This window comes from Varanus komodoensis, unplaced genomic scaffold, assembly GCF_004798865.1.
Source record: "Varanus komodoensis strain SLA01 unplaced genomic scaffold, ASM479886v1 scaffold10, whole genome shotgun sequence".
Classification (NCBI taxonomy): domain Eukaryota; kingdom Metazoa; phylum Chordata; class Lepidosauria; order Squamata; family Varanidae; genus Varanus; species Varanus komodoensis.
In genome coordinates, this window is record NW_025335269.1 from 14,253,784 (window position 1) to 14,277,181 (window position 23,398).

Genomic DNA, 23,398 nt, shown 5'->3' on the forward strand with positions numbered 1-23,398 from the left:
GTGGTGCCCTTTCCAGTGCTTGGCAGCACCCTCACATTTGTGATCCCAGGCAGGCAGCAGAAATAGGTGCATGTACTGTAGGTGTAACCTTTTCCTGGTAGGCTACCTTATTTTGTCAGGTAATCTGCATTCAACTTGGTGAGACAAATAAGCCTGGCTTATATAATAGTGTTAGGATATTCGTTTGTTTTTCTCCAAGAAGGGAGAAATCTGACTTCTACTCTTCTGCTTAAGTTCTCTTTAAGGACTGGGACAGAGGATTAACCACCACCACCACCACAATAGCTGACTCTGTTTCATGCACTTTGAAGTAATAACTATGCATTCTTTGAGAAGTCATCACTTTCCTTATTACTTGGTTAAGTTCTTTCTCTATTGCTTCCTTCCTGAATTGTCTAGGCAACTAGCACAGTCACATGGTTTCCAAATGTCTAGCCAACCCAGAGAATGAATCTTCTTTTCTTTTCCTTGGTGTCCTTTTGATTTTCATGTTTTATGGAACAAACTTTATTGCAGGGATGCTTTGCCTATAAACTGCACTCTTCATAACTGAAGAAAAAAATGTTGTTGTCTTGGTGGGTCTATGGTGACCTTAAAAAGAGAGAGAGAGAGAGAGAGAGAGCACAACTGCTGTATGATTAATAGCCTGGAGAGTAATCTAAATCAAAAGATCTGCAGGGCTAAATTTAATGACTTTTCTTTTAGGAGAAACAGCATGACTGTGTGATTCAAGGATACAAAGATGGTCTTTTCTTCTGAACCACCATATTTAGCCATATTCCAAGGCTGTTATGGAATTAGTAGAAAAGTCACTATTTTTGCATCATAGTTCTACATCAACAGGGAATAGTCCTTTTCCTCCAGCAGTAAACCTCTCCATAAAATCATGGGATTAGTTTTCCTGGAAAAATTCTTTTAAAAACTTCCTTCCTAAAAGTATGTCTCCTGTTTTATAATGCATCCAGTATGGTGTAGCCTGGTTGTTAGAGGCCAGTATATCAGAGCAAATGCTAGATGTGAAATTCACAAGTTGTCCCTTTTTTCAGAAGCAATTTAGAGTACAATAGGGCCATTTCTTGAAAGGAGAATACCAACACAGCTTCTGTTTTTGTTGTTTCAGATCTGGGAAATCTGATTTAAAGCCCCACTGCCTGTGTCTCTGTTTATGTGGACAAGGTGATTAATACTCCTTGTGAATACAGACCCATGACTTGTCTTGGCCATAGGGTAGCATGTATCACATATTCATTGGATTGACAATTGTAATCTATCCTAATTCTGGAATATGTTCTGACACCAGAGGCCTACCCAAGCTTTCAGTGTTACTGGATGGAATGGCTAAGGGTCAGAGGTTGGACAAGGAAATGTCAAAATGTACTGGTAAATATTAACTATTGAAGAACTGCTTGCCATAGGTCATTGCCATACCTCGAGTGACTGGGTATTGGGTTACCGTGCCCAGAAAAGTATTGTGCTTAGAAATAATATACCATATTTTTCACTCTATAAGACGCACCTCACCATAAGACGCACCTAGTTTTTAGAGGAGGAAAACAAGAAAAAAAATTCTGAATCAAATGGTTTACTAAACTATTTAATAATCTATAACAGAATACAGTAATACTGTATTTCAAACTTGTAAAGTGAACAGCAGTCAACAGTGGCATTAAGAACCATCATCACTGTCATTAACAAAAGAGAGACTTTAAAGTTCGAGTACTCTTCCAGTTTTCGTTGAACCCATAGAACTCATCATCTCTAGAGTCAGAATTTATGAAGCTCTGTTGCTCACAATCACTGACATCACTTTCTTAGTCAGTAGTGAAATTATTGAAGGAATCCACAATCTACACCAGTTATACAAGAGCTGCTGCAGACAATTCAATAACAAATCTAAAAAAGCCAGTAATGTCCACGTTGCCCTACTAGTAAATAATAGAAAAAAACTTCTGAAAAAATTAGATATTGTACGGTAAATCAAATACACAGCGGTCTAAGTAGTCTTTGAAGAATAAACTTCATACATGAAGGTAATGCTGTTCAAATATCCACTGATCCTAAAAAAAAATGTGTCTGACCAACTAACAGATAACTGATCCATGGAAAGCTTCCTGATAATCACAGGCACATTCCCCATCACTTCCCCATGGGCTTCATTAAAAGACGGGTTGCCATTTGAAAACACACACCGACCTGTGATTAATAGCTCTCACCTGCGCCGGAGGAGGGGGGCAGAGCAGAGAGCGCGTGCTGGCCAGGTGGTGCCACGTGGGGCCGGCAGCATGCCGGCGGTGGTCTTCCGTGTGGCGCAGTGGCGGCAACGGTGGCAGCAATGGCAGGTCTTCCCGGGCGGTGGGGGTGAGCAGTCCGTCTCTCCGTGCAGCCGGCGGGTTAAAGCCCGCGGCTCCTCCTCCTCTGCACACCTCCCCCTGAGCGGCACAGCTCTCACCTGCGCCGGAGGGGGGTGGCAGAGCAGGGCGTGCCAAGCGCATGCCGGCCAGGTGGTGCCACGTGGTGCAGGCGGCCGGCAGCGTGCCGGCGATGGTCTTCCAGGTGGCGCAGAAGCGGCGGAAGAGGCAGGTCTTCCCAGGCAGTGGGGGTGAGTAGTCCGTCTCTCCGTGCTCTCCATGTGGCCGGCGGGTTAAAGCCCGCGGCTCCTCCTCCTCTGCACACCTCCCCCTGAGCGGCACAGCTCTCACCTTCTCCGGGGGGGGGGGGCGGAGCAGGGCGTGCCAAGTGCATGCCAGCCAGGTGGTGCCACGTGGTGCAGGCGGCCGGCAGCGTCCTGGGCATCAGGCACACACACATTCACTCTATAAAACACACAGACATTTCCCCTTACTTTTGAGCGGGGGAAAGTGCGTCTTATAGAGCGAAAAATACGGTAGGTTTCTCTACATCAGTGGTGGAGAAACTGTGTCCCTCCAAATGTTGTTGGGACTCCAGCTCCCATCAAACCTACCAAGAATAACCAGTTATTTAGATCTGTTTCAATCCAGTTTTGGTCTACTTTGGGGATGGAAACAGCCTTCGTTCCTATGGTAGAGGGATGGTATGGGGAGTGCGTTTTCTTAGTTCTCCTGATGTTCTGTTCAGCTTCTTGCCATGCAAACACACACAGTTAATAGTGTGTGCATCTCATTGTGCATAGCTTCATAGGAAAAAGGTTACATGACCAGGTAAGGCCTAACATTACTCAATTGTCTGACTTGCACAAGTGCACAAAGATTACACTGCAATATTTTTATGTCCAATGAGCTTTTAGAGGAGTTATTTACCAGTACGTGGGAATAAAAGACAATTGCCCAATTTATGAAATTCAACATACCTTGTAGGAGAAGAGAAGATCCAGCAGGGGTAGCTCCATCCCTATTTAGAACTCAGAGAAAAGGATTTGGAAGACAGCAGAGAAATTGAGAGAAAGGGGGTTGAGGACTGGAGGTGGTACTTAATATGATGAACTTGAGAGTTTGGATCTTGCTCAGTGAAAAATGGTGATTTGGTGCATAAATGAGAAGGAGATAAAATAATTAAGAAAGGGGAAAAACAGATTTGAATGAAGCTACAGGTGAGAGAAATTAACAAGTCCTGGACCTGTGCAAGAACTTGGTTGACTGTAATAATAGTTTGTGTGGCTTTAGGCCCTTTTGGTAAAAAGCATTACTGCAGCAGCCCTTCCAACAGGAGGCATAAAGGTATCATGGCTAGAAAGCATGCCATAGTAAGCATGACCTTCTGTGGGCTTCTAGTAATCTGGTGGGCATAAAGAAAGCCCTATTGATCCCAGATCCCTCTGAGAATGCAATAGGATCTTTGCCCAAGACCATGGCAATTTTCCTGAATTTAACAAATCGTTGGCTATGCCTGCTGGAGACTGAGAAGGGGAAGAGGTCAACATTCATTTCAGACCCCATCTTTTAACAGGGGAAGAATTGGCTAGCCCTACAATCTTCTGACCCCATGAAAGCAAAGCATGTGTGGGAAGAGTATCATATTGGGATAGAATAGTGGGACATGGATTGGCAAGATGGGTGTTAGTGTTTCAGGTGAAATGAATTGGAGAGTGCTACCAGGGATGTGGGAAGGTCCCATTGCACCTGGACTGGAAATTAGGGCCCAATTGGAGATCCAGAGAACTTGACTACAGTGCATTCTCCATATGGAATCAGACCAATCTAAATGGTGTACGTTGGAGTGCCATATTGAAGTTGGAGGCCGGAACAAATGTTTTAGTCCATCCAGTGGCCAGTATATTTCTTTGGAGACAAGGGACACTTGATGTGTCAGCTCTTGGGCCCCACATTCAAGATATGTCAAGGGAACCAAACCATCATGGTTGATAGAACTGGAATGGAACTTTCATTTTAGGGTTTCGCCACACCTCTGTGGCAAATTTCTCTCGTTGGGCGCACAGTTGTAAGGCCATCTCAGAGAACTATATTATCCAGACCATTCTATGAGGAAGCAAGTGTGTGATGTGAGATTGCTCCTATCCCTCAAAGGAAAAGAATAGTAATTATTTACTGTTCAGCTTCCTGGTCATGGATTAGGATCTAGGGTACTCAGTCACTGACTAAGGATTGACTACATATTGGGTACCAAAGATGGGACATGTGCTTTCATAGGGCAGGGATGCTGTGCTTGTATCCTGAATGGTAATGGAAAGCCAGCTGTGTCGTGCCTGAAGCCCCGACAGAGACAGCACCTCACGAGGAGGTCTTGCACTTGGGACCCTGTATCCAAAAGCCAACCCCGCAACCTAGCTTGGGGGTGGCTGAGCAGATAGCCGCACCTCCCCCTGACTCCCTGCCCATTGAGCAAACACCTGAGCCCACATCAAAGCAAGAGAGCCCTGAGGGAAAAGACCCCGCAAGTTCTACTCAGGAAGAGTCGGAGCAGGCTGCCCCTCCTCCCACTGATGCTGAACTTCCTGAACACGACACAGGAGACGCAGGGGGCGTGGTTGACTTTCTCTAGCGACCAATCGCAGAATTCTAAGAAGATACGAGCAAAAGCAGAGCTTGTTATGTGAGAGAGAAGAAAGGCGTGACCGAGAGAGCTAGTCCCACGTGGGCTCCGGGAGAGACACCACTAGAAGATTAATATCTGCATTTCAAAGACCTCAGCTAAAGAGCTTATCTATTGAGTTGTAAATCTTGTAAACAAGTAGCAATAAAGGACTCTAGTTTTATTGCTCGTGAACATGTGGGTTGTTTACATGTTGAGTGCCAGCTCGACAAGCTGAGATTGCCCACCTCCCCTGGCCGACTGGGCTAACTCCTGCCCAGAAATCCCTGGTCCAGAAACCCTGGACCAGCCACTTGATTCAGCACATGACAAACCCAAGTTTGGGGAAACAAACAACATTATTGTATGTGATTATGGGGAAGAGAGTTGTGGGAAAGAAATACGTTTCTACCTGGGATATTTGAATGGGGGAGAAACAGACTGTTGTAGGGGATTATTTGAGATTTTTGGAGAGGGATGTTAGAGGAAATGCAGCAATTTTGGAAGAAGCATAAAAGATCAAGATACAGCTACAAAGCAAGAGGGAGTTCCAAAGAATTTGGAATGGGGAAGAATCAGAAAAGAGAAGCAAAGAGAATAATTGGGATATGGACCACTCAGAAGGAAAACCGAAGGTTATGCAAGGATTTATCTCTCTGTATCAGCTGACTTGCGAAATGAAGGGAAACTGTTGAATCATTTCTCTGGAAAAGAAGGAGAGAGACGGAGGAGAAGAGGGGGTGTTCTTCTGATCCATAGCTCTGGTCTTTCTAGAGTGAACTGTTAGAACATACTGTAGGATATCCGGTATACAAGGTGCCAGAGGGCTCAATCTTTTCTCCCATGCTCTTCAACATCCAAATGAAACTACTAGAGAGAATGCTGATGGCATGCAGCTCTTCCTCTTTCATTTGCCTGCAAAACTAGGGAGACTGTAGAATCAACATGAACACAGATAGAAGATGAACAAATTGAAGTTTAATACAGATAAAATGGAAATACTTTGGGTAGGAAAACTAACAGATCTAGGCAGAGGGATGCAACCAGTTCTGGGTGGGGTTGTACTCCCTGCACCAAGGCCACAGTTTGCGGGTTCTTTTGGATTCAGAGCTGTCTGCAGAATTGCAGGTTGAAAATACTCTGTTATCACCTTAGTCTGTGTTGCCAGATGTAATCCTAACCAAAGAAGGCAGATTTAGTATTAGTCACACATATCCTAGTTACATCCAGAATTAGACTATTATAATGTATGCTACATGCCTTTGAAACTGGTCTGTAGTTGCTCAACTGTTTCTACAGGTCAAGTAATCAGAACACATTACACAGATTTTGTAGCTCTAGCATTGATTAGCAGTGTGTCTCTAGGCCTAATTCAAAATCCTGGTTTTGGCCATTAAAGCTCTGAGTATTTGAAAAATTATCTGTACCATATGAACCTACTTGTGGTTTAACAGAACTACTGGAGGCCTTACTCACTGCCCCATCTTGAAATGCAGTGAGACTGGCAAGCACTAGCAACAGGGCCTTCTCAGCAGTGGCCTTGTATTGGAACAGCCTCCCAATTAATTGTTGATTCCTTCCCTTGCAGTTTTAAATATGCTTTGAAAACTCAACTATTTCAAATAAATATTTTATTGTTATTTAATTTATATCTTGCCTTTTCCTTTTTTAAAGAACTCGAAAGTGGCTTACATCATTCTCCTGCTGCTCTCCATCTTATCTCCACAACCCTGTGAGGTAGGTTGGGCTGAGTGCCTGTGACTGGCCCAAAGTCACCCAGTTGGCTCCCAGGCTGAGTGGGGAACTAGAAACCAGATCACCTAAGTCCCAGACCCACTATACCACACTGGTTATGGCTCTGAGAAAGTTTTGTGTACTATCTATTACACAATTGGTTTTGATATTTTTGATATGGATTGGTTTTGATATTTTTAATTTTAATATGACTGTATTGCTGCATTTTTAAACTAGCATGTTCACTGCTTTAGGTGGATTTGGTCTGGAAAGGCAGCTTATACATATTTACAGTATGTCATGCAATTCAGTTGTAGTCCAAAGACAAATGGAGTGGCACAATTTCCCCCTTCTACTCTACATGCTATGCTAAGGTGAGGAAAGAAATTAGTAGACAGTGGCAGGAGATGTTGTCCAATAGTTTCTCACAGGAAGGGCTCACCATTGGCAAGTTTTTGCACAGCATCTGTTTCACTAAGAGGTTTTGGGTTTTTTAGGCTACTGCTGCAAGGAGAAATAGTTTCACCTCTATTTTGCATTCTCCACAATGGTCCAAATCTAATATTGCTCCAAAAAGAAGCTCACTCCCAATCAAATTTAGGGCCTATCAAGAGGTGGCAGGAGGGCCTTTTTGGCCAGGTCTCAAATTCATGCAGGGCCTCAAATTTTAGTGTGTTGAAGCAGGCCAAAAATTACTACCATTCAGCGATGGGGCAAGATCCTATGAATGGCCTTGCTATGATTAACATAAACTATGACACTGCAAGAAAACCAGTCCTCCCACCACCATAATTAGTGAATTTATATAGGAAAAAAACCCTAAAGAGCACTTGTTAAATAAAGTTTTTAAGAATTACAAAGTGTTCAATAGTTTGTTTTGTGTGAAATGCACTCATTTGCTAATATAAACATTTAAAATATTAACAATTTTTGTGACCCTTTTTTGGCATTTCTTCAATTTTCAATATACCAGGGCAGCCTCAAAAAGTGGAAGTGGCCTGGACCTCTCCCAATCTGTGATAGGACCTGATTAAATTAAATCAGGAGGAGCGCTTACATCCATATTTGCCCAGTCGCCCCCTGAGATCGGCAGGAGAGGCCCTTCTCCGGGAGCCCTCCGTGAGAGAAATTAGGAGGGTGGCTACTCGCAGAAGGGCTTTCTCAGCGGTGGCGCCTAAGTTATGGAATGCGCTCCCCAGAGAGGTCTGCCTGGTGCCGTCATTATTTGTTTTTCGGCACCAGGCAAAGACCTTTTTATTTAAGCAACATTTTAAATGCTAACACAATTGAATTTTATCTGGCCAGGGCGGCTTATTTTATAATGTGTGTTTTAAATTATGATTATTTTATATGGATATTTTAACTTATTGTTTTATCTAGTGTTGTAAGCCGCCCCGAGGCTTCGGCGAATGGGGCGGCATAAAAATGTTTTAATAAATAAAAAATAAATAAATAAAATGAAGAAAATGCCCGGGAAATTTTGCAGAATAATCTTTTATTTCTAGAGGAATAAGAAAGAAATTTCAGAACTTTTCTGAGATTGTCTTGTCTTTTTTTGGCTCATCTATAGTAGTCCTGCTTCAGAGTTCAGCACCGTCCCTGGGAACTTGCAGATGTTATATTTCTGAGGGCCATTTCTGGATTCATCTTCTTTCTAATGCTAGCGCCAATAATAGTTCCCCCAAAGCACTGTAGCAAATCTGAGCACTGAGGTTGTGCCCAGCTCCAGGGAAGAAGTGGAGCTTGTCCTGTCTCAAAACTTGTCCTCCAATTTTCTGAAAGTTTTCTTCCCCCATTGAAGGAGGGATCCATTTTTTCTGCTTCATTTTCAGGAGATTTCATATCTCTTTTGGGCTGTTTTGAGCATCCATAATCACTGTGAGGAGGCTGAGGGTGCTCTGGGTATATATTTTATTTTTAGTATGAATCTTTCCATTGCTCTTCCAGGCTGCCTGAGCTTCCTGAGTTTAAAAAGCCATATGGGAGGAATTCCCCATGATGTCTTCCTTTTGGCTTTCACTGAAATGCGGGAAGCTAAGGAGGTTGTGGGCAGCCAAAGAGATGACAGGGCAGAACAGTCCTAAACACTGCCTGGCTACCTCATAAGTAAGGCCTTGATCCAGGATTAATTTTCTGAGAGAAAAAGGCATATGGAAGGGTATACAGAAGGCTCCTTTGCCCTGTTTTGGGGATTCCTTCTCCCAGGCTCAACCTTATTTAGCAGGGTCTCTTGGCTCTCACTGTAGCATTTTCATGGGGCTGTAGGGGCTGCCATGGGAAGGAGAGGCTGGGTTCCACTTCCATCAGCATAGTGGATCTAGTGTTAATCAAGGTGCAGTGCAATGTAAGCATCTAAACCCTAAACCCAAACCACAAGAATTTTTGCTCAATTTTCTTCACCTTCATTTTCAAAAAGAAATTTGATTTATTCTCTATTGAATTGTATGAGAAAAGCTGAAAAAATGTGGAAGACACTTTCAGCACAGCAGTAGGCAGACTAACTTCACATTTGGACCTTTGTTTAGTCTAAAGGGGATTTCACAGAATGTAGGTTCCTAAGCAAGTAACATCTTTTCCATTTCTTCAAGGGAAGTATATAGGTATGCCACAGAAGGACTGAAAATGTACTTTTGGATGCAAAGCATGTTGAAGTTATTGCATACCTTCTGCCTGATTATGTGAATAAACTGCTAAGTGTAGTAATTGAAAGACCATAGGCATTTGTTATAGAATCATAGAACAGTAGAGTTGGAAAAGGGCCAAGAAGGCTGTCGGGTCCAGTGCCCTGCTCTTGCAGGTCACCAATTTGCACCATCCTGCTCAGATGACTGTCCACTTTCTTTTTGAATGTCTGTAATGTGAGAGAGCCCATGACCTCTCTAGGCAACTGGTTCCACTGCCATATTGCTCTGACGCTGAGGAAACCTTTCCTGCTATCTAGATCTTAAATCGTATAAATGAGAGCATTGGCAGACATGTAGTTAGATTCACTGTCAAACTTTTAATGATTTCATAGGATGATGATGATGATGATTTTACTTATACATTCCTATACAAACTAAAATTTGTGCTTCACATTATGCTTCGAAACAGGAGCAATATATAGCTCTTTAGCTGTGATGAAGTTCATTTATTTCTTACATCTCTAAACTGCTCACCAGCAGAAGCTTTTAGAGTGGTCTGCAAAACAAATCTTAAAGCCATAACATCCAAAAACATTATAAAATATATCATAACACAACTAAAAGTAAAAACTGGCAATAGTAAAAGATCAACGAATACATTGCCATTTTTTTAAACTGAAGAACTAAAAAGGATCTGCCAGGAAAAAGCATGATGTTGAAAAGCCCACAATATAGGAGACCTCTCTGGAAAGGCCTTCAACTTAGTCACCATCCACTTCACCTCCTTTGTTGGGGACACCTGGAGCATGATCTTTGAGGATGATCTTAGAATCCAGGTAGATATAGATAGAAGGAAACAATCCTTCAGGTGACCTGGCTCCAAGCCATTTAGGGCTCTGAAAGTTAACACCAGCACTTTGATTGTGCCTGATGACAGACCAGAAGTCAGTGCATATCACAGAGCACAGAGGTAATATAGTCATATCCGCTATTCCCCTCTTAACAATCTCACTGCGCTATTTTGGATGGTTTGCAGACCATTTTCAAAGGTAGCCCTACATATAACGCATTAGTGATCTAAATAAGAGAATACCAAACCATGGATAACTGAAGCTAGTCTCACTCCATTCAGATAGGGTTTTAGATGGTATATTTGTTCAAGCTGATAAAAGGTGCTCTGTGCTACAGAAACATAAAACAGAGGCCACCAGTGACAATGCTGGACCCAAGAGCCCCACCAAACTACAAACCCAATCCATTAGGGCAGAAGTGGGTAATATGAAGCCCGCAGGCCACATAAAGCCTCCCTTATCCTTTTTTGCATGCAATCCTTGCTTCTGTGCTGCTGAATTTGCCCCTAGATTTGGTAGTACAGTGGCATCAATTTCAATGGCATGTCCCCAAACTTTGGTGGTGCAGCAGCCAAAAAAAAAGGGGGGGGGTTATTTCAAAGCTAATAGCCTATAAATGTCATGCTGCTTGTTGTTGTGGTTAGACTGCCAAAATTGGCTGTCAAGAGGAAGCTTTTTTCCCCTTGGTATTGTACCATCCAAAATTGCCGGTGCAGCGGTTTCTGTTGTGGTCTAAGATGGAACAATGTGTTCCCCAGCCTCTCAAAATTGCTCACCTCTGCTTTAGGGAGTGTGCACCCTACTTCAGAATAGTTTCAACATAATTCAGCAGACAAACCACCCACTAACAGTACATTTGTCTTATTTGGACTGAGTATATTGACTCTCTTCCAGTCCATTCCACACCCAGGGCCAGATTCAGAACACCCAACAGCTCACTGGATTTGGGGGAATGGGGATGATAAGTTGAGTATCATCCACATACTGGTGACATCTCAATCTAATCTCCTCCAGCAGTTGCTAAAATGGTTGCTGGGTATCTTTTGGGAGTTCTCCATCTTTTTCCTCAGAATGTTAAAAAATAGTATACATAGAATTTATAACATCTACATTTCACTCTGAAATGTTTAAAGGTGTATAGGTGACATCATTACTAGGTAGAAGATTGTCTTACAAAAGTACACAAAAAACATTAACAACATGAACATGAACAGATTTTTTGCCTCAAGAGTTTGTTTCCAAATATCCCAAATGAAAACAAATCAAGGCAGCTGATGGAAGTTATGCTTAAACAGATTTCATTGTATATATGAGACTCAGAATACTGCTTATTATTCACATACTGGATGTAATAAATCCGAAAAATGTGATGAGGAAGGAAGCAAAAAATGATGACACATACAAAACACATGCTTTTCAGCTGTGCTCGAAATTCTTGATGTGACCATACAGATCCCGATACCTTTCTCACCACCTTTAGGACTATGAAAGTTTGCAAGCCCAAAAGGATTAAAGTTATAATAAGCACTACAGCAATGATAGTGTAGTTCACTGCTTTCACTGAGTCCATCTTGAACTCCTGCTGAAATGTAAAACATTTACTGTCATGGTAATCCCCCGATTGTCCATACCAAAGCAACATTACTGGTACTATGGTAAGCAAAGCCAGGATCCACACAGCTGTGCTAGTAGCTACAGCATGCAAATTTCTGTAGAACTCCACCTTGTCCTTCCATTGGAAAAAAATAAGGCCTCTGATAACCAAAACAATCACATAAAATAGAAAGGTGAGGTACATGTGCAAATGGACCATTATGCTTACAAATCTGCAAAAGAAAAATCCAAAGATCCACTTGTCTGTGCTGTAGTAATATAGCCGAAAAGGCACAGTTATAAGAAAGAGACTGTGGATCACTACCAGATTTATGATCGCTGTTGTGGTCACTGATAATGTATTCATTTTCAGTAGCAAAAATGACATTGTGATGGCTCCAGTCACACCTCCAATGAACACTATTGTGTATGTTATGATCAAAAAAGCATTCCCAGTGTTATGATGGTCTGTCAGTGAATGCAGCCCTGATGTCATGTTAAGGGTTTCATTCTCAGTAGCCATGGACCTAGGATGGTCATGACCTAGAAGAAAAAAAAGCAAGCCAATTTCATTAAAATTGTCAATGACTCACTGTGATTAGCTGTGCTCTGTGTATAGTTTAACATGGAAGAAACCAGAACAATTTGTTATCTTTTGTCTCTCATGTGGGAAAAATGATCATAATAATCTGCTTGAAGGTAAGGCTAAAGTAAATTATGTCACAAAGGGTGCAATCCTATGCACATTTAGACAGAAAAAAGGCCTACAACTCCCAGCATGCTCCACTCTGTTTCTGTTTAAACTTGGATAGGACTGCACTTTAAGGGAACAATTTTACTCAAGTTTAGATAGAAGAGTGTCACCCTTTTATGTTAAAGACCAAAGAGAAGGGGCAGGAAAAAGAAAAAAGAGCCAGGGCTGTTTTTCAATTATCATATTTAGAAAGTGAGCTTTCATTCAGAGACTTAGACACAAGTAGTAATCTTTGGATTAATGACGTGGTACAAATCGGGTCATTTTGCTATTGTTAAACACTTGAGAGTCAGAAATCCTAGCCAAAGAAGATTCTACCAGTAGATTCTGACCTGTTTTCTGCTTGTTTTTGCTTTACATTGTCACATTCACCCTTCATAGCACAACAGTCTTAGGGTCAAGATTGTTGCAATGTTTTGTCACTGCTAATCTCTTTAACTTTTTATTTTTATTTTAGAGGTGGGAATTATTTTTGTAAGATCACAGTTCATGGGGAAGCTGTGGGATTTTGTGATTGGATGTGTTGCAGAAAAGCTGTTAAATCTGAAGGAAGTGTTTAGAAATAATATTGAAAAGGAGGAAGTTTTTCAAGGTGTTGTAACTGCCATGCAAAATGTGTAGCCCAAACCTTTGCATGGCTATGTGAAGCTAAGACTCAATGACTGGTTTGTGTAGCATGACATGACAATTCATTGTGGGTGATGAGCATTTCCTGCAAAATCTCTTGTTCATGGGCAAAAGCTACCCTGACAACTTGTTAGTTGTACTAGGGATCGTTGTACCCACAATGGGTTGCTGTATCATTTAAACCCAAGTGTCCAACTGCATTGTAGCAACTGGGAAGTGACTAGTGAGTTGCCAAGCCTGACCAGGTTACTACAAATACCAGCTACCTCACAAGTGCTACTTGGCATTTTGGGATGCCTGGCAATGGTAGGGCATCCCTCACTACAACTGCAAGCAGTTTTTGGCCTGCCATGGCTTTTTCCCCTCCCCTCTTTTTTCTGAAGGTCCCTGTCTATGGCTTCTGAACAATTCCAAGTCAAAAACTACTCATTACCCTGTCAAAGCCCTGTTTTAAAGGGGACCCAAAGTTTTGTTACCTAGCTGTCAACACTCCTTTTCCCCAGAAAAAGGGGTGAAAAGATGTTTACACTTTCCTTAACAGCTAGCATCTCAGGAAAAATTGCTAAATGTGCATCACGTTGAGCTGCCAGAGCATAAACAAACAAACAAAATCTCACTTAGAAAAGGTATAAACCTCACCACATGAACAAAGACCACTTGTGCCTTTTGACAGCTAACAAGAGAAACAAAATGAAAATATTTTTGTACATTGTGCGCACAAGAATAATAAAAAAGAATGTTGCCAACCACTGACAGCTCCAGCAATGTACCACTCAAGCACTCTGAAGGGGTTAACAGTGGCTGTCAAACTGGAGATCAGGAAAGCCAACTGTTAAGCCAGACTTCACCATTTGGGGGTGGGGGGCTTAAAGGGGAAAAAGTCCCAGCAGGCTGAAATCAGCTCACAATCATTCTGGGTGAAAGGAGCATGCAAGACAGTCCTGCCACAGAGTCCCCTGGCATATCCACAGGATTTGGGGGAGGCAAACAACACATGGTGGGTCCCATTATCTGTCAGATGTATTGTGCGGTATTTGCATAACAGCCAGTCCACCAAAAATCATAACCAGTGTGGGTGAGTGTGTTGTGCAAATGAATTCAATGAGATTTACTTCCAGCTAAGTAAATGTACATAGGAGGCCCTAGTCTTGTCAAATCAGGTGCAGACATAGAATGAGATTTTAATGTCTTTTACTCCAGCATCTCTCCTATTTTGCTTATTTTTGGAAAGTGAGATCAAATGTCAGAAATGAAAGGTTGCTCCTAGCTTAGGCTTTTGTTAGTAGTCTTGTAGTTCTTTACCTGAATTTTCTAAGTGGAGGATAAATGTAGTCGTGCCTTTCAGCAACCTCCCTTAGTTCTCCTGCTGCTTCCAGCCTTTTTCTCTCTTGGTTCTAGCTTGACCTATTTTCAAACACCGAGTGCTGAAGAATGTAGTTCTTTCTTAGCCAGAAGTTTTACCTACAATTACAAGAATAAATATTAGATATCAGTATCTGAAGTAAAAGCTGTATGTTAAAAGTAAAGGTGGACCGGAAGAATAATCACATAAACATTTGCTTTCACCACAGACAGCACGTCCATTGCAACCATTTTCAGTGTTTTCACATAAAAAATGCACCAGTATTTCCAGTTCTTTCAGCTTCCTTCAGATGTTTTGCTCATACAGTTAGTGGCCCCTGAGTTGCCCTGCCCTTGTTGCCATGTGTGTCAGCTTGCACTGCCCCGATTCTGCACCTGGGAAGTCTTTGCATGTTCAGTTGTACACACAGAAACCTTCCTACAGCAGACCTGTTTGCTGTACATGTCGTGCTTGGGTGGGCTGCAGCACCCTTGCAGAATATACGAGGAAAGCTTCTGATGGGAGCATTCTGTGAGCATTCTCTGTGCCTTCATTGAAGTCCCACCATAATTTGCAGCAATTCTTTCCTCATCACCATGCAATTGCTCATCAATCTTTCTATAGTTAAAGTGACACTAGGCTATAGATCAGTGGTCCCCAAACATATTTGGGCTGTTTTACTCTTTTCTCTTGGGCTACTACCCTACCCTAACTACCCCACCCTTGGGCTACTACCCTAACCCATGCCTCTTTCTTTGTATTAGGTTTATTGCTCTACTGCAAATTTAAAACAACCAATCACTGCCCCCTGGATCTTTTCACCACCCCCAGAGGGGCTGTACTGCACTAGAGCAAGGGATGCCCATGGGCACCAGCACGCCCACTGGGACCTTGACCAGTGGCTACAAAGCTCTCCTCTCTTTCTCCCCCTCCAAAAAAACAGTACATCAATAAAAACTACAAAAATGCTTAGTCTTCTATTACTTCCTAGTCTTTTGTCTTGCTCTTTCTCTACCCCTTTTTCTTCCTGTTTTTGCCTTCCTGTTTTTGCCTTCCTGCTTCTAGCTGTGCTGTTTCTCCATCCCCTCAGCCTCCAGCCTATTTTTCTCTCCCTGCAACCCCCTCTTTAACTTATTTTTGAAAATCCAGGCCCCAGTAACAGCCCTTATGTGACTACAAGAACCAGTGTGGTATGGTGGTTGGAGTACTGGGCTAGGGACCCGGGAAATCTGGGTTCTAGTCCCTACTCAGCCATGAAGCTCACCAGGTGACTTTGGGCCAGTCACTCTCTTTCAGCCTAACCTAGCTCACAGGGTGGTTGTTGTGAGATAAAATGGAACTATCTACATCACCTTGGGTTTCTCACAGGAGAAAAAAAGGCAGGATATAAATGCAATGTAAGAAGAGGAGGAGGAGGAGGAGGGTAGCCATTTTGTGGTTTTTAAATGTGTCCACAGATGCAGAACGGTTGGATGCTGCTCCAGAGAACCCTTCTAATAACTTCTCAATGTCTGCGTGAAGGAATTAAACCTGAATGTGATAATAAAGAAAAGTAGTGAATTGCCTTCCTGACTTTCTATTTTGTCGCCGCTGCCGCCTCCTCCTCCTCACTGACGTTTGTCATTGTCCAAGCTTGGTTTGATACCTCCTTTCTTTCACCCCATCAGATAAAATTATGAATTACTAGAACTTGCATTAACTAAACAATATCCTGAGCATGCCAATGTTCTTTAGTTTCTTTTGTAAGACCGAGGTAGTTGATATTTTTACATGGCTAATGGCACAAGGAAAGACTGTTGTTCCTCACTATCACAGTATGCAAGCTGAAATATAAGATGCCCAGCGGTGCTTTTAAATAGAGATAGTAGGAGTTCCTAGAGGCAGTATAACCTGTGATGATACTTCTTGTACATTTCAAGAGTACCCTGAGATGTGATGTAGGCATGATATATCAAGAGGAGAAAGAAAAGAACATGGGGAAATAATCCTGCTCTGAATTTTACATCAGAATCTCATAACCACAAATAATACCCTTGAAATATACTATTTTTTGTGGTGCATCACAGCAAGCCCCTGCAGGCTTCCACCTCAAACTGTTTTTCTCTCTTGTTATATTCTCAGACACAACATTCTGAGAAAAACCTTATCAACAGATTTGCAGGGTGCAAATTTAGGAAGGAAGGACACACCCTGTTTCAGGGGCTACAAGAAGTACAGGTAGTCTCTGGGTTACGGAAAGTTCTATTCCTGAAAATGTCCTTAAGTCGAATTTGCATGTAAGTCAGAACACATGAGTAAGCCAAATGTTTGTCTTAGTATCTGTATATATTTTAGCTTTCTATGCATACAAAACACCTAAGGAACACTTCCATATTCACTTGAACATCTTAAACACAGTACAGCATTGTAATAATGATAATAATACAGTAATAATAAAGTAACTACAGGTACTGAAGAGAGTACTGTGCTGTTAAAAAACAAATAAAAGAAACAGTTTTTAAAACAGTTCAGAACATTCTTGACGTAACATTAAGCCTAACATTTACTGATATGAATGATGATGGATGAGAGGATGGAGGTGGAGGTGAGATGGACCTGATACTGGAGAGTCAAGGTTTGACTAGGCTGCTGGAGTCACTTTCTTGAAGTAGGCTTCTTTCTACAGCCATTTTCTTTTACTTACTATAAATGGCCTTGTAGCAGCTAAGGGCCTGGTTACAAGTGAAAATTCTAAAGAAAGACCACAGGGGAACTACGTTTCCCACACACATTGGTGATGTCCCATAACACATTGGCTGAAGCCAGTGTTCAGAACTAAAAGATGTAAATGTTGTATTCTCTAGGGAACTACAGGGCGACTGATGCCATGTTGCCAGACATGTTGCATAGTACCTAGAAATATCCATAGCTTTTTATAGAGATACTCATATAGGATTTACGGCAGTCCATATGTTTGTAAGTACAGGTTGTTCATAACTTGGGCATTCATAACCCAGGGACTACCAGTATATTCACTATATTTTTTCAGGGTTGGGTGATTCTCTTTAATAAAGGTATACATACACAAAGAGCTCTTCAAACTCAAAAGCATACGTCTATAGCCACATTCTCAATTCAGCATGAAGTGACTGATTTTACAGAGTGTCCGCTTTTCAACATGTTACTGGGGTGTTTATTGGTGGCATGATCTGCAGCTTTTTAGTCTGCCAAACCACTAATACAATCAGAACCACAGAAGGAAGCTGAAAAGTCACCACTATCCAGTTTTTGAAATGACTCATGGTCACAGGTTAGCATAACCTTCCCCAAGTAGTGTCCTTCCCCGGGTGTGTTGGACTGCAGTCCTCACCATTCCCAACCATGGGGATAATGAGAGTTGCAAAGCAACACATCTCGAGGGTGCTAGGTTGGGAAGCATGAGTTAAAGCATAGCATCAGTACAGAACAATTTGGGCTGGTTTTTGCTAGTGGAACTACTTTGTTCAAGTTGTTTACATGAGTTTGATATTGGTAAAGAGGGAGGACCACACAGAAAAGTCATGATGTTAAAACATATGAATGCTCAGTCCCAACACTGGACTAGTCAGAGTGTTTGGTGTGCATGAGTGCAGGGACAGGGCTAATAAAATATGCAAATCAATATTAATACATTATTTGGTTTGCTTGACTGGACTTGCATGCATGACCTAACATCTAGATTGAGCCCAATGAGGTTATTTATTGGTATCTGTAAGGCCAGAAGCCTTTTTCTACTCTGCTGTAGCAATGTGCTTTGCCTGTGACCAAATGCTTTCTTTTAAAGCCTGTTTACAGTCATGAATGTTGAAACAAAAAGGAACTGTGTGGTGATTGCTACATGGATGCCACCTTATTTGATCATATCCTTTAATATTGCTTTTACAAGTATGTCCTACTGTTTGAGCGCTTTTGAGGGCAACAGCTGAGGAAGAAAACAACACGGGCCACAAGAACAGCTTATAAGGTACTGTTGCTTTTCAGGGTGTAGCTACTGTCTAGAATGCACGTAGCTGAAGTTACACATTTCCAAGCAGTCTGACATACTCCAGCATCTATAAATTGCCAAATTACTTGTGAAGAAGTACAGAGGGAGAAGGAAGAGTACAGTCATAAATTAATATGGCCCATTATCAAGGGACCGTCTCTTGCAGGAATACCGCTTATGCACCACCTCAAGAGAAAATCTCATCCACAATTCTGTAAACTTTAATCCATGACCCACATTCACAACATGCTAATTTCACCTTTGCTACATAGTTATCCAACTTACACCAAGCAAAGGCATCACACAGCACACACAAGTGTGTCCTCAGTGACAGAACACTGCTACTGGCATAGGAACACAGACTTCCTTGTACTGGAGGTGTTCACGCATCATGGTAAGCCACCCTGGGAATAAGTCCCCATGCAGTGGTTGTTTACTTGCTAACTTGACAGACAACAAGTTGGCTTGCTGTGGCTCATTCCCCCCGCATTTCCCTTCAGTTCTCCCCCCAGCTCCTGCATGTATCCCAAGTGCCCTTGTGGCAGAACTCTGTTTCCTTGTCCTATGTCAGCCCCCTTCTGTTGTGAGGGAAACTCTCCCACCCACATCCGATCACCCAATGAAATTCATTTTTAGAACCACTATGAGTACAAGAATGCATTGTAAACTTTTTTTCTAGGGGATTGTGTTGTTGTGCAAAACCGACTTGCCAGTATTTATTACATGCTCATATCACTTTCATCAATGTCCTTGACAATTTCATCCTTCCCACAAGGTTTATCTTGCTAAAGGTAAAGGTTTCCCATGACATTAATTCCAGTCATGCCTGACTCTAGGGGGCGGTGCTCATCTCTGTTCTTTAGCCAAATGAGCCAGTTTGTCCGCAGACAGTTTCTGTGGTCATGTGGCCTGCATGACTCAATGCCAAAGTGCACGGAACACTGTTAGCAAGCACTTACAAATAACTTTTTCATGTCACACTTAGTAAGAACATCTGTCCAAAAAGCACCTTTTCTCCTCCAGCTGCCAAACAGTTTTGCTCTGCCCACCCCATGACATCAGATTATTTTCCAAGCTCTTATTAATGCAGGAACATGCTTGCTAGCTTTACAAGGCACCAGACACTTTTGCTCTTGTATAAGAGAGGCAATCTAAGCCTCCCTCTCCAATAGTTTGCCAAGTGTAGCCCTTGTCCAAAGCTTCTACTACAGCACTTTACCTCTCCCTTATCCTCCTTTTTAAAGTCCAATGTACCTTCTTTCCAGCCATTTTGATTTCCCCCCTTTCCCTGCTTCTTTCTTCCCTCTGTTGCTAGCAGTACCATATACACATATGTTACAGAGCAAAGGTTGGGATCACTAAATGTCATGAGAAAGCAGTAACACAGAGGGGAAAATGATATACTTTTAAGTCAGAATATCAACATGGAGGGGAAATTTATGCAAATCTTATTGCAGGGCAGTAAAGAGTCCAAACCTTTTTTCAAGCCAAACTATTAATTGCACAAATTTCCTAACAGCTTTCATTCACTCTGTACTTAAACAGGACTGAAATTTTTACAAAAGAAGCACCTGATGCATTCATGACCCTCTCTGAATACTGTTTTCATTATTTTTAGGAACATGGTGCAGAGGGCACTGAGAAGTTTTCACTATTCTGGCCAGCTGACTCTAGCCATTCCAGACAACCCATTATGATGTTCAATTCGGTTTGAATGTCACAATAAGCCATCATGGTTATCCATAACACTAAAACAAGGCATGGGTCCCTGGGTAGCTTGTTTGTGAAAGTAAATCATCCTGCAGAAGCTGTACTGAGTTTGCACAACATAGTTGATTGGACATGGTGAGTTGCCATGTCATGTCAATGAATCAGACCAATTGCCCATCTAGTTCATTATGCTCTGCAGAGTTTCCAGCAGGAACTTGTCCTATTCTACCTGAAGATACCAGAGATTGTAAAACATGTACTTTGAGGAACAGACTTCTCCATACATCTGTAATAAAGTAATTTGTTGATTTTGTAGTGATTGCCTTTAAAATGAACTCCTGGCTTTTCAAGACTTTAACTGAATCCCAAAGACCATACTTTGCTCAGCACTTCCTGAACAGCAGGGATGGGTACCTCATGGCACTCTGGATATTCCAGCTTACAACTCTGCAGAAGCAGATGTTCAGATCTTGAATATTTTTTCTGGTCAACTAGACCTGCCTTGTGAAAAAGTAGAGCATATGTATGTACAAGTAGTATACATTAATGAGAAGATTCATGTAGTATCACACATCCCTGTGATAACCCATGATGTGGTCTATTTCTGTTATATCACACATTTTGTTTTGATACAAAAGGGAGTCTGTTACTGTTATAAATTAATATCAAAGGAAGCAGATAACTCTGTAGTAATTGGTACATCTGTGATTGCTGTAATTTATGTATATAGTAATTGGAGAAGTTTCCATTTCTTTCTGTATAAGAATTTTGTTTAAGCAAGAGGCATTTATTTGGGGGCAGAGACACTTGTCCCCAGTTGTCCACTTCAGAGCCCCAGGTCAGGGATACCTGAAATTGCTGTTGTACAAGTTTTACTAAACCTAGTTATTTGGATGAACCAAAATGTAAAGTGAAGTTCCTTTTCTTCCACAAACTCCCAACATCACTTACAATTAGACAAACAAGCGTTCACAAACAATTCAAGGCCGACTTGAGCACATGAGAAATCTAGGCAAGAAAGCATTTTGGGCAAATAGATCAATTCCCCAGCAAAGACTCTGTAGCCTCTGAAGTGGATTAAATACAGGGAAAGTGGAAACTTACTGATAAATCCATATTTATTATTTCTTATATGGTTCAGAAAGCTAGACCAAATCAATCTATAATTAGTGTAAATGCCATTTTTAATTTCGAGAGGCTTATTAGCTGTTTAATGAAGTGATCACACTTATTTTCCAAGGTTTAAATGTTCACACTGTACTCATTCTACTGGCATATGCAGTCACTGTCTTGGTTGCTTAGCATGCTCAGACATTATTGGACTGTTTTTTTGGATGTGGTTTTTGTGCACCTTCAGTTTTTAAAAAATGTATTTCTACAACTATCAGGGATCTCCCAAACATGGATTCCTCTCTAATTTCTCAGTGGCCCCATTTGGGCTACAATCTTGTCGGTACTCACCACCTGATTTTGTTAGCAGAAGGAGTGATAATCAAATGTAAGGGATGGGTGGAGGAAGCATAGGAAAAATGTCATACATTTTCGTATGCATCTTAGCAGCTTCTCCCTCTGTGCAGTCTTGTCTCAGGGTCTGATAAAATGGGTCCAAGGATGACCACCCTTCAGTGTTTTGCTTCCTCAAACCACCCCTTATTGGCCCCGACAGTACCCATCTGCCTTCACATAATCTGCAGTTGATGAGCTTATGCTCTGCTGCCAGACACCCCATTGTCTTGACCTCACAGAGAAGGGGAGACCTCCACCATGGGACCTTGACCAGCTAGGCAGGGACCCTTCTGGCCCCTGTCCCTCATTGTTCCCTGGCACTTCTGTAAACAGTCCGTGTCCCTTCTACCTCATCTCTCATTGTACTCATCTCTCTCCAACATTCTTTGCTGTCTGCTTACTGTATACCGTGCTGCTGTAAACATGTAATCTATATAAGCTAGCCTTTTCCTTTGTGCTCTTGTTCAGACTGTTTTGAGGAGGCTCTGCTGACCCCGTCTGTTTAAGCTGATGAGAGCCTACCTTACAAGGGTTGTTGTGTAAGTGACTTGCTGCTAAATGCTTTAGAAATGCTAGCAAGCTTGCTTGTATTTTATTGCAACAACAAAATGCCGCCTTGCAAATAAACATGGAAACTGGCATAATCATTTCCTTGGGATCACAAGAACTTCTTGACCCTGGCCAGGGCAATACAATCATGTTAGTTTACAATGTGCATCAAGCCCTTGCACGAATTGAAACAGACAGAGAAGCTCTGTTTAGGTGCTTGGTTGAACGCACAAGGGCTAAAACTGAGTCTGAAGGCTTGAATTGCTGAACACATTTGGAAGCCTTTGCTCAGTTGAGAACGCTGATAAATCAACAATGAGCATTCAGCATTACTTAAATGTGAATATCCACAGATATTAGGGAATCCAAGGAGAGGCTTTTAAAAAAAATATGAATGGCAGAAACATAAACGTTTTAAATAAATAAATAAATTCACAGATGAATGACAGTTCATAACAGAATCTCTTTCTCCTCTAACTCATTTCCTTTGGCTCCCATTCTGTTACTCACTTTCCCTCTAATAAAGTACAGGCAATTCAACTCCCCCATGAGCATCAGAAGAGATAGCTGAGTAAATTCAACATGATTAATTCAGTCTTGCTTATGGCTTATCTCAGTTTTCTAGTATTCATTTAAGATCAGGAGGTGCCTTTCCTTTCTGAAAGGAATAGTTCCTATGTTAGTAATCTACCTGTTTTCCAAGTTTCAGGTCCTCGGCATTTATTTAATCCTGAAACAGCCATTTTATTTATTCTGCCTGGTTGCTTTGGCAAGACAAACTACCAAAGTTAAATACATTTTAAAGTGCTTACCTTGCACTCACAACTCTGAAAAATCCAGATGTCTCAGGGAGCGTAAAATAGTAGTCCACTAAGTGAAAATTCAAAGGCTGTGTGAAAGAGTGCTCTTTTCATTGTTCCTAAAATACCATAGGCACTGCAAAACCACAAAGGAACTCACACCCCTGCAGCCTGTGGTCTGCTATTTGAGAGCATCATCATTACAAGCAGTCCCAGGTTGTGAACATCTGGGTTATGAAGAACCTATACTTACCCATAACAAACTGCCACAAAGCCAATTAATTTAAAAATTCGAGTT

At 41.8% G+C, this 23,398-nt stretch overlaps 1 protein-coding gene across 1 annotated transcript; it reads right to left on the reverse strand.

The window, feature by feature from the left end:
* Positions 1-9,722: 9,722 nt before the first annotated feature.
* On the reverse strand, positions 9,723-23,175 carry GPR141 (G protein-coupled receptor 141). The gene is made up of 3 exons (XM_044419136.1): positions 23,113-23,175; positions 14,493-14,651; positions 9,723-12,352 (listed from the first exon to the last, which is right to left on the reverse strand). The coding sequence occupies exon 3, from the start codon at positions 12,330-12,332 to the stop codon at positions 11,409-11,411; it is 924 nt and encodes a 307-aa protein (XP_044275071.1). The 5' UTR covers positions 12,333-12,352; positions 14,493-14,651; positions 23,113-23,175; the 3' UTR covers positions 9,723-11,408.
* Positions 23,176-23,398: the final 223 nt, after the last annotated feature.

Coding starts and splice junctions, on each gene's coding strand:
- GPR141 (XM_044419136.1), bottom strand. CDS start 12,332: ATGGCTACTGAGAATGAAACCCTTAACATGACATCAGGGCTGCATTCA.